Source organism: Girardinichthys multiradiatus, chromosome 1 (assembly GCF_021462225.1).
Source record: "Girardinichthys multiradiatus isolate DD_20200921_A chromosome 1, DD_fGirMul_XY1, whole genome shotgun sequence".
Taxonomy (NCBI): Eukaryota; Metazoa; Chordata; class Actinopteri; order Cyprinodontiformes; family Goodeidae; genus Girardinichthys; species Girardinichthys multiradiatus.
Window position 1 is genome coordinate 38,650,908 of NC_061794.1, and position 11,694 is coordinate 38,662,601.

At 40.6% G+C, this 11,694-nt stretch overlaps 1 protein-coding gene across 2 annotated transcripts; it reads left to right on the forward strand.

Moving 5' to 3' along the window:
* The first annotated feature begins 222 nt into the window (after nt 1-222).
* samd10a (sterile alpha motif domain containing 10a) lies at nt 223-11,690 on the forward strand. Of its 2 annotated transcripts, none has more exons than XM_047374502.1 (5): nt 223-811; nt 2,265-2,446; nt 9,082-9,250; nt 9,581-9,742; nt 11,350-11,690. In XM_047374502.1, the coding sequence occupies exons 1-5, from the start codon at nt 799-801 to the stop codon at nt 11,370-11,372; spliced, it is 549 nt and encodes a 182-aa protein (XP_047230458.1). In that variant the 5' UTR covers nt 223-798; the 3' UTR covers nt 11,373-11,690. The 2 variants fall into 2 exon arrangements, with proteins under 2 accessions (XP_047230458.1, XP_047230530.1); XM_047374574.1 differs by having other exon boundaries at nt 9,581-9,730.
* Nucleotides 11,691-11,694: the final 4 nt, after the last annotated feature.

An 11,694-nucleotide genomic window follows, 5' to 3' on the forward strand; every position in this document is an offset into this window, starting at 1 on the left:
CAATATCTAGGGGCGCAAATTACCATAAAGCTTGAACGTTGTATTCGCTTATATTTAAATCATAAATTTGCTCCCTAAAACATTTTAGTTGCAGTTGTGTTTTTCAAAAGCGACGCTTTACAAGATAAGACGATCTTATAATAATGACGGTGAGGATTCCTGACAGCAGCTAATAGGTCACCTAACCAGCCTTTACTGTCCAACCCCGTGTGGTCACAACAAGCCAGGTCAGATGGAAGTAGGCGAAGTGTTGAGGCTATCTGTCCTGCAGCTCTTCTGCACTAAAAGGGCCCATCAGAGGCAGAGAGAGAGAGAGAGGGGACCCGCACAGAGATCTCTTTCTATAAGGAGAGGCAAAGGGGAATTCCCTCCGGTGGATGCTGATGAGAAGCCTTCTCATCCGCGCTGTTTTTCAGTCACTACGAGCTGCGTTAATTACAGGGCCCGGGGCCGCTCTTTGAGCTCACCGCGCTCGTGATTCTCCCGAGAGAGAAAAAAATACAGCATACACACAAGAAAGCGTACGCGCAGGAAGCTCGTGGAACCGGTCTCCGGGAAAACATTCCTGCGTGTCCTCAGTGAGTTCAGCCCACTCTTTGCACCGACGGCCGCGCAGGACGTCAGCTGATCTGATCTAACCACCAGGACCGACTGGAGCGGATCAGGCGGATGTGGAACGGCGCCGCTCCTTCGCTCTGAGTCTGAGGTCACTGAAACTTTTTGTTGGAGAGGAGAGGAGTGTCGCTCCGCGGAGACTATGGGGGATAGTCACTAGACTCACTGCGGCTCGGACTCACCATGGCTGTGGACGGTAGGAAGCTTTATATATCTCTGCTCATCATTCATTTGTTCAGAATTCAGCACGTACGAGTTCCGGTTAGTTCACTTGTCAAGCCAGTTCTGTCGGGTAAATGCAGGCAGCTGGGAACAAAGCGCCTCTTGTGCGCTCCTGAAAAAATACCAGTAATCCCACTCTGGGGTCATAGCATTCCATTATCAGCTAAAAACTGGGTTGCTCTCAATCTATAGGGTTACTTACATAAACGGCTGGCGGGGCAGCTTTATGCTGGAATCAAAGCAGGACACAATCTGCTGATGGACAGTGACAGGGTGCTGAAACGCATAAATCAGGATCTGGGACATCATCAGAGCCCTTTTTTTTCCGCCTTGCTCAGGTTTCTCTAAAGCATCCTTTTAGCGTCAGATTTAAGATTTGTGAGAGGTCTTTAGGGCTTTTCATGTCAACGTTAACCAAGACGAGCTTTTATCAGCAGCATTCACTTCAGCAAAATTAATCAAACAGTAATCATACTGCCCTGAAAATCTTTGCTCTCTAAAAAGCAGTTAAAACTCCAGTTCAGTTGATGGGGACCTTTTCCTCACAGAAGGGGAAAAAACAAGAGGATATCAAAAGGAGAAAAAAAAAACATCTGAGAAATGGCTTTAATTATGTTTTATAGCAGGTAATGGGGATTATTAGTGTTTATAGCCGCAGCCTCACTGAGAAACATTGTCAGCCAAAGCATGCATTTCAGCATGGCTTCAAAAGAAATGAAAATGGCATGCAGAGTTTTCTTCAAGATAACCTTATGATGCCGGGATCCCTTAATGACTGCTGGACTGGATCTGGCCCTGCTGCTTAGCAGGAGATCCTGAATGATAGAGAGGGGAGACACAGCGCTAAAAAACTCACCAAGGCACTCTTTCATCTGCTCAGAAACCATCTCCCCCAGACTTTCCTTATTGCCTCCTTTCAAATTGAGTTGGCCAACTGTATATACTGCAAATGGCCATTAACACACACACACTAACACAACTGCACACATATTTTTCAAAGTGAGAAAATCCATTCAATCTGGCTCATGAATCCATAATGACCTGCGGCTTGCTGCCAGAATCTGTGCCAGGAACAGCGTGTTTACTGAAGTTCCAAACTCTTTAATTACTGGATGTGGAAAAGCCACCTGCTGTTGAGGGGCTTGGATCTTCGCCTGCAGGCCCCCTCGTAATGATGAGAAATTGTCTCACAGCTCTGACATCTGCTTACCAGCCTTTCACTATAGGTAATTGTACCACCTGAGGACAGGATTTCAAATGCTTGCCTAGGGTTAATGGAGCAGGTCAGAGCAGGTATTCTATAATGACGTCAATCCTGAGTAATAGCGTGTCCAGGCTTTTGTTTTTAAGCCACGCAGAGTCTGGGACCGAGTTTGCCTGGGATAATTGGCTGATTGTTTCACTCCCCCTTGTCTCTGTCTCTCCAGCTGCCTCCAGTTTCAGTTTCTGCAGGCCCGCTGTGGAGTACAGGGCTCTGCCTGAGGACTTCAAACACCAGCTGAGTCGGCGGACAGGTGGGAACCTAACCTGGCATGACGGTCGTGGACAGAAAACGGCAGGGGGAAGAACCGTGAAGCTTCTGCAGCAGCCTGGCACAGAAGTCCTGCAGGTACAGAGAGCCTACATGACTTCAACATGTCAAAGCAAACCTGCTTTCTGGCGATGTCTTTAGGAAAAAATGTTTTTATTCTGTCTGTCCATCCTTACAGTTTTGCATGACCACTGTGAAACATTTCTGTCATGAATTCATAGTTTTTTGTTTTTATTTACAATTAGACAGAGAACTCCAGAAATGTCAGTGTTTAAAATGTTAGTGTTGAAATACAATGACATAATAAAATATGTACAGGATCCATGGTGTGAAAAACTAAGTACACCTCAGCTGCTTAAATAGGTATTTAAGAAGGAAAGTAGCAGTGAGGCGCTACTAATCAAATGCACTATTACTGATCATCAGCAACTTTGACCAACTCTATTAAAGCAGGAGTTTATGCAGGTTGTGGCTGTGGAGCATATGGGTGCATAGGTTGTAAGACATCAGGATTGACCTTAGAGAAACTTCTGTTTCTGCACTTTAATCTAGGAAGCATTGTAAGTCCATTTTCAGACAATGTGAAGACCATAATTCTACAAGGAGAGATTATCCAAGTGGAAATCATTTAGACATTTGCCAGTGTTCCCAGGAGTCGACTTTTAACATGTTAAAGTTCTTCATGGGACATTTAGAAAAAGACTGAACAAGAATGAACAGCCAGACTCTGGTTTGAAATTTGCCTCTGAATGACAGATGAGACCAAAGTAGAGATGTTTGGCCATAATTCAAAATACCATGTTTGGAGAAAACCAAATAATAAATATTAGAGCAAACAGCTGATGTCAACTGTCAAACACAGAGGTGGATGTGTAATGATTTGGGGTTGTTTTGCAGCCATAGGACCAGGAAGCCTTGCAGTCATTGAGTCAACAATGAGCTCATCTTTAAATTAAACACATTTTAGAGTCAAATGTGAGACCATCTGTCTGACAAGAAAAGCTTGGCCCAAACTGGGTAATGTACAGGACAGTGTTCCCAAACACAGCAGCAAAGCAGGAAGACGGAGTACCCAAAGAGAACCCATGCATGCATGCAGAGAACATGCAGAAAACGCCATACAGAAAGAGACTAGGCCGGTATTCAAACCTTCTTGCTGCGAGGAATCAGTGCTAACCACTATGCCTCCAATCAGCCTTCCTTCTGACATATAAAATTTAAATCAGTACCAGTCAGAAATAAGAGTTTTAACAGCTTTAAGATAAATGTCAATTTCACCAAACGTCAAAAAAGCTGAGTGACAAAAGTTAATCAGATTTAATGAAGTTTACAATATAAAAAAGTAGAATCTATTCTAAGATTGTTTTGTATTTTATGAAATGCTTTCCTTTTTACTTTAATTTATAGCTAAAAATTAGCACTTTTGAGTTATTTCCTCCCTTTTTGTGTTTGACTTATTTTTGCATCACAAATTGTGAACATGAATTGAAGAGTCGCTGATTTGGATGGTCGATTTGATTTTGATGACCATCTCCATGTGTTTAAATATACAGAGAGTGTTAGAATTTGCGAAATAGGACCCAGAATGCAGACGAGCAGGCAGCGTGATGGTTAGTGAAAAACGATTTAATAAACAAACAAAACTCATTCTCAGAAGAGGCAGGAACAAAACAATAAACGGACAGGCTTGGCATGATGCACAAAACAAGACGTGAGCATGATTTGGCAACAAGACATGATTTGAGAAAACGTTTCTGCGATGAATGACAGAACAGGTGTGTATTTATGGAGTGTGAGCAGGTGAAACAAGAAGACAGATTACTAGGTGCAGGTGGTCCGAATTGACAGAACAAAACGTGGCTGGAGCAAAACAGAGACTCTTGAACACAAACTAACAGAAACTAGAAAAACATGAAGCAAAAGCATAACCAGATCCGAAAACCAAACTTGACAAAACATGAACAAGACGACAAAACTAAAGAATGACCAGGAAAATAAACAGAAACATGATTCAAAACTTGAACTGTGAATAAGACCAACAAAAACCCAAAAACACCCACAAATCATAACAGAGAGCTCCTAGAAATGATGAACAAGTATAGCTAGAAGATGTTTAACCAAATGAGATGCAAATCTGATGATCTCTACTCTTGAGTTTATAGACAGAGGCTGTTACATGTGTATTTGTAGCACCGCCAGCTCAGACTCCAGCCTGTTCCAGACCCACTATGGCAGCAAGTTGAAGGCTTTTATGTAAAACTTTGTAGCCAGAGAAAAAAAAAAAAAAAAACCCCATTCATTCATCCCAAAGCAGCTGCCTCTGCTCTCACTGCAAGATTCAAACAACCCTTCTGCTGATACATTTTTATTTCAGCCAGACTTCAATCAAATTCCTTTTATTATGTTGTCAGAACATATTTATCTGAGGCTGCCACTCGCACATACAAGCAATTTTGCCTTGGCTGCAGACATTTGCCTCATTATTGTAATTACACTGTGCAGCTGCTTTGCTTTTTTTATCCTGGCATTTTCTTTTAAATCTCAACTCTAATCACGCCAGCTGCATGGTCGATAGTGTTAGCTCTGTTTGAGTGCTGTCTGTGATTTGAACATACTGCCTTTACCTGTCTGTTTTTTTTTTTTGTCAGAACAAAAGAGTAAACAATAAATAATTTATTGTGTACCTAACCAGAAGCCAGATGCATACAATCCTGAGTATATGCGGCACCTCCCACACTTATTGACCATCCCAGTATAAATAGATACTTTTTTCATGTAGTAACATAATTTCACACTACAGATTTCCAATATATCTAGCATTAAATTTGAATACATTCACACAGGACAAATCCCACATTAAGAAACTTCTTTCGTTCTGGAAGTCCAACAGTTATTACCGACCAAGTCCTAACATATCCATTTCTTTTAGCTGCTGGTCACTTAGCTAGACGACAGCCCATTTTTACTTTGCCTCCATGCACACTGAGCAGGATGTGAAGGAAGGTGAAAAACATCTCTAAAGGTCATTGTCAGAGCAGTCAGAACTGAAGCAAAGAGTGGCATCTTCGGGGTCACTAAGTGCTGAGGCTAAGCTGGCAGCAGTTTAAACAAGAATACATTAAGAATAACCTAAGCCACTCTAACTGTGAAGGTTATTAAAATGAGCTGTTTCTAGAGGAGAGGTGCCTAAAAAAACAGAAAGATATACATCCAATGGAACTTTTAGGAAGCACAAGTAAACCTGATTTCTGAGAGGAGAGTGTTCTGTTAGCAACAAAGATGCCTTCAGAATTGCCTTATTTCTTCATTGCATTGATTAATGAAGGTGTTAGAAATATTCCAATGAGATTTTGGTCCAAATAGACATGATAGCATCATGCAGTAGCTGTAGGCTGCACATCCATGATGTAAATCTCCTGTTCCATAACATCCCAGAGATGTACTGTTGAATTGACCTCTGATGATTGTGGCTGCCACTGGGCCACAGAGAGCTCATTATCACGTTCAGGAAACCATTTTAGGAGGGTTTGAGCTTTGCTTCTTCTAGAGAAGAAGAGTGAGCCAAAACACCTCGCCCATACCATTATACCACCATGAGCAGGATAGATCCATGCTTTTAATGTTGTTTACTCCACATTCTGACCCAACCATCTAAATGTCGCAGCTGAAATTGAGACTCCTTAGACCAGGCAACGTTGTACCAATCTGTCCATGTCCAATTGTGGAGAGTCTGTGTTAATTGGAGCCTCCATCTTCTGTGGTCATCTGCTGCTGTAGCCCATTTAATCTAGGATTTCAGGTTTTGTGCAGTCAGAGTTGTATCTGCATACCTTGGTTATAACAGCTGGTTATCTGAGCTACCTTTGCCTCAAACCCCTCTGACATCTAGAAGGCTAGTAACTACGCCTCACTGCATGTTTTTTTCTTTTTTGGACCATTTCATGTAATCCTGAGACAAGCTTATGGGTGAAAATTCCAGTAGATCAGTAGTTTCTAAAATACTCAGACCAGCCCATACAGTACTAACAACTATGTCATGTTCAAAGTCACTTAAATCCTCTTTTATTCCACATTTTCATTCTGTTTGAACTTCAGGAAGTCGTCTTCCCTGAATCTAGATGCCTGAATTCATCAAGTAGCTGCCACGTGCTTCACTGTGTTGCTGTTTGTGTACCTAACACAGTGACCCGATGAATGTATGCAGCCTTAAGATATTTTTACAAGGTAGTCATTCAGAGACTTATTTCTCAGAAGAATTATGCTTTCTTTTTATAATTGAACTACACAACATCTAAACCCATAAACCTGAGTTGGGAAACTAACGCCTTGTTTATATGAGGAAAACTGTCCTCCCTGTTGGTTAGAAACCTTTTCTGTGCAGAAAAGTATGACTTAAATAAAAATCTAAGTCCAACAAATTCTGCTGGTCATCATGCTTTGTTGCTAATGGACACTTTGTTATCAAAGAATGGAAGCTGCTCTCTCCCCAGCGGGATAGCAGGCTCTCACAGCCTTTTAGCTCTGCTTTAAATAGTACAGGTCTTCCAGCGCTCACACTTTGCCGCTGCACCACTGTGTCTGTTTATTGAGAGCAGAAAGAAACAGAAATGAATGTGCTGCTCTATGCCAGATAGTATCCAGTCCGCCATTAGATGCGAGTCAGTCGTGTTTCCATCATACTTCTTTGTGAAACCTTCTCACAACCACGTCCAGCAGCATCTCTGTTCCAGCTTAAATTAAAGTTCCTTGTTATCTGACGCAGCTTTGTCTCCTCAGTGTTTTGAGCAGAGACAGTCCATTTATGCTTTGAACTGGCCTCATTTAAAGCCCTCGGTTACAAGTCGGCGATCCCATGGCTTTGTTTTCAGCCCATAAAAGGCTGTTTAAAAGGCCTTTAGGAGCTGAAGCTAGAGCTGCAAACAGAACTGGGCTGGGCTGATAACAGAGTTGTATGCATTGCTTTGTTTGCCTCTTCTCTTATGCAACGCACACAATGTAGTGGCTGGCTTGTTTTTGTCTCAGAGAATGTGAACTTAATCACAGCTGTGTGGTTGTGCTGGTGTGTGAACAATATTATTACTGCTTCCACACTTGACTTTCATCTTTGCATCTGGTCCTTTCATTAACTCATCCTCTGTGCATCAGCCTTTCTGTCTTTTGTTCCTTCCAGACAGACTCAGAGCAACAAAATATTTTAGTGTTAAATATTAAATGTCCTTATTCAATTCTATCCTACTTGACAAGAATGTCAAATCTGAAATTACACAGAAAATTTGGGGAAGAAAATCAAACCTGTAGTTTTCTTACATTTAGTCAGTAGAAATAAAAACATATTAACGATGGTAGTTTATAGACAAAACCTATATGGTACTTTTCTAGTCATACTGACCGCTCAAAGCGCTTTTACATTAGAGCCGTATTCATCTGGCTGCCCTCACCAACGTGCACACTCAAAAACCTGGGGTTACGTGCCTTGACCAAGGACACAGCACTATGTAGGGCTGGAAGAAGCTGGAATCAAACCCCCCAATATGCATTTTTGTAAGCTGATCAGAGATTATAGAACTTCTAATTAGCAATCCATGACTTTCCATTTACCTGGGGTGAAAATATGATGTGACACCTTTTAGCCACTGGTCACAAGGCTGGACAAGCATCTTGACATCCAGCACACTAAGCAGGATAGAATGTAGGTGGTAAAAAAATAATATCTTCAAAGCTTACTGTTAGATTGCTGCAGCAAAGAGTGGCATCAAAGGGTTAAGACTCTTCTAAATAATATTATGCAGCATTTACAGGTCCAGGTCCAAATCTGTCAAAGGTCGATCATCGGCCATTGTTTTTACTGATTCCAGCTGATCAGCTCGATTTCTGTGCCTCTTGTGATGTCATCGACCCAAATACACACTAAGAAGAATTAGCCTATTTCTTTTCACTGTGCTTAAAAAATTGTATTTTTTTAAATGCTGCATTGGAAATTCATACTTCATTACCCAGCTGTCTTTTTATTGCCACTTTGCATTTTTCAGTGCAAATAAAATAAACCACACTGTAGCTTTGTTGATTTGCTGCTGCATGTTAACTGATCCTCCAGACATCTCAGACTGTAATTGTCCATGTTAGTTATAAGGAATTTATAACATGTTAGCTCTCATTAAGGACTAAAAATGTCGGTTTCTATATATACTAGTCTTACATACAGTTTGTGAGCCTGTAAAGTGTGTAAATGTTTGTTGCTGCAGTGCATGCAGAGAGTGTGTATCATAAATATTTATTCTGGTCTTATTTTTCTTAAGACCAGGTCAGAGTTCAGGTTAAACTTGCAGTTAAAAACCACTGGTAATACGGAGGTGCATGAAAGATTGAAACCCCTTTAGAGATGTTTGCGTTTCTGCATAAAGATGCGATTCTTGTTCATCTGGCAAAACATGTAAACATTTATTTCTTCAGGGCTGTGTTGAGACCTGTTTGTGCAAATAAAATTTTCTATTAACTCTTGGTCAGTCTGCACATCACCTTTTAACAACCAGCTTTCACTCTGAAATGTTTGTGGGTTCCATCATGAATATAAATAACTTTTTCAGCCTATATGCCTGGCTGCCACAGTCTTTTCAACAAAGTGAGAGCCCTCTGTAAAACATTAAACAGCTACTTCCATCCATGTTTTCTCTACTTTTGTCCTAAAAGTTTTGCTGCTTGTCTGTTTTCTGCAGTATCGCTCCGGTGACAATTACGGCATATATCACACGAGCCCGACGCAGCCCAGCCTGATCCGCCCCGTCGTGCTCTGGTCCCAGCAAGATGTCTGTAAATGGCTGAAGAAACACTGTCCGCACAACTACCTGACCTACGTGGAGGCATTCTCCCAGCACGCCATCACAGGTTGATTGACACACATATTCACATACACTGTATAAGAGGACTCATGACCATCTTCTTTTCTTTCCCTGTTTTAGCTCAGTAAGAATTTCTACAATTATTTCTATTTGCTTTACTGAACTCAGAAGTTTTCATACACTAAGATTACTATCCTTTAAAATATGTGGAAAAGCCTAAACGATGATGTCATGGCTTTGACGTCTTCTAACTGTAAGCTTTTAATCGGTCAGCGTATGTAAATATCTGGTTTCAGCTGTATTTAACAGCATATCTGGATGTCAGGTGAAAGACGTCTAAAAGCAGATTTCTGAGCCTGGTGCTTTCACCTTTCAGGTCGTGCATTGTTGCGTCTAAATGGGGAGAAGCTGGAGAGGATGGGTTTAGTACAAGACACGCTTCGACAAGAACTGCTGCAACAAGTGCTGCAGCTCCAGGTGCAGGAGGAGGGACGTAACCTGCAGCTGCTCAGCAGAGGGACACACGGTGGGCTTCAAGGTGTTTTTCAGCCATTTTCACACCACTGTAGTCCAGCAATGTTTAGGAGTAGTGATCAATGTGACAGCAGATGTCCAGATTCCTGGTTAAAATAACCAGAACACCACAGAATTAGATACTGTGGGAATAGGTGTGTTAACGGCTTGCTGCTGTTTCTTTTTATGAATGGAGAATTAGCATTAAGTAGGTTTTTCAGCTATTTTCTGTAATAAAGTGAATTTCGACTGCATTTGGCAGCTTTACACCCCCTTCTGGAAAGCTCCCTCTAAACATCTTCAATCTCGTCTCTAGCGGTGAGAGCGCAGCTTCAGCACAGACTCCTGCTGCGTAGAACACGATTGAACTGCAACTGAAGAAAAATGTGAACAAAGCCTGAGAGAATAACTCGAGACTCTGGTCAATTTATTTTATTCTTACTGTTCTTACATTTTCACTTTTTTTTTTTTTCCTTTAGCTTATTCAATCAACAAAGCTGAGGTTATTTAAGTGGTTCAAAGGTGTTTAAAAGTTTACTAGAGTTTAACGTTATCTTATTATTGTACCAGATGGATCCCAAAAGCATCAATTTCCCAATTTTTTTTTTACATTGTGCTAGATATATTTGAGGTTTTGAATGTGCATACAAAATGTTTTTTGGGTTTTTGTTTGACTCCTTATTTTCCCCAAACTTTAAATTTAACAAAAAACCTTGAAATAATCATTTCAGAATTAGAGTCTAAAACAAAGTTAAAGTGCCTTTAAACATAATCATGGACAATGAAGTCCAATATGTACAATATGTACGACATAAACACGGCAAAACATATTAATATTAAAGGTTTAAAACCATTTACTAAAACATATTGTTGAGAACATTTCACCAATCTGAAATTTTTAGCATCTTCCCACCACAGGCCTCCAAGTCCCAAAGGTAGCAAAAGGACCAACTCCCTCTGGTTTTCTGTTTTTACCCAGGTAGATGCCAGGTTCCTGAACTGGAAATGTGCCTATACAGTCTCTCGTTCATGCATGGACCAGTCAGACAAACAAGGATCATCCAATCTTATTCTGTTCACCCCTCACATAGCGGTTATCTGCAGCGCCTGAACAATCCCTTGATTCAAAATAATTGGTTGGCCTCATCTTAGCTGGATGTAAAAAGTACAAAAAATAACAGCCCATTTAAAAAAAAAAAAAAAATCAATTTATGGCGCTTACATCTCATTCTGTGGTTTTATTTAATTTCTGAGTAAAAGGATATTATGCTATATTACAGAGTATTGTGACCTGGATTGTTTTCTGTCTGTTACCAAGCAACTGCTCAGAAACAACCCCCCACCCCCTTTTTTTTCAATGACAGCATATTGTTGTTTTTACACTTTGATTTGGCACAGACTTTAGAAACAAGCTCTAACATGTTGGATGCTGTTTGGTGGATTTTCCATTGTGTGTGAAGCCTCCCCTGCTGCTTCCAATCATTCTGCTGGATGAAATAAGAAGAAGCTGGTTGCAGACTCAGGGAGATGGGGGGATGTTCTTTGATTAGTCTCTTTCTGAAAGATAAATAAATTAGACTACTAAATGGGATTGTACTAAACTTTCTTGGTTTTATTTTTTTATTCCTTCAGGTTCTTTTGGAAGGATATCTTAGTTGGAAAAAGTGGACTTTGTGTATGAATGGAGCTCCAATGTGAATCACACCCATGGAATAAATCTATCCAACCTGCAGTGATCTCCAGAATAAAGATGTCAGCTGGAACATTGGCAGCTTTTTCTTCAGCATCTACATGAAGAACAGAAACTATCTTTACAGACTGTGAATTATGATGAAAAAGCATCATGACAATCTGAATCAACATTGTACATTTCTATTCTCTGCATAATTATTATATTCATGTCTGTTATCTTCCATGACTGTCTGAAACTTTTTTATGTCAAAATTTAATTATTAAATAAAACTATTAAAATATTGG

Bases quoted from the DNA above. Each gene is read 5' to 3' on its own strand.
- samd10a (XM_047374502.1), top strand. The intron at 2,447-9,081 runs GTACAGAGAGCC...TGTTTTCTGCAG, and splicing joins CTGGCACAGAAGTCCTGCAG to TATCGCTCCGGTGACAATTA. The intron at 9,251-9,580 runs GTTGATTGACAC...TTCACCTTTCAG, and splicing joins CTCCCAGCACGCCATCACAG to GTCGTGCATTGTTGCGTCTA.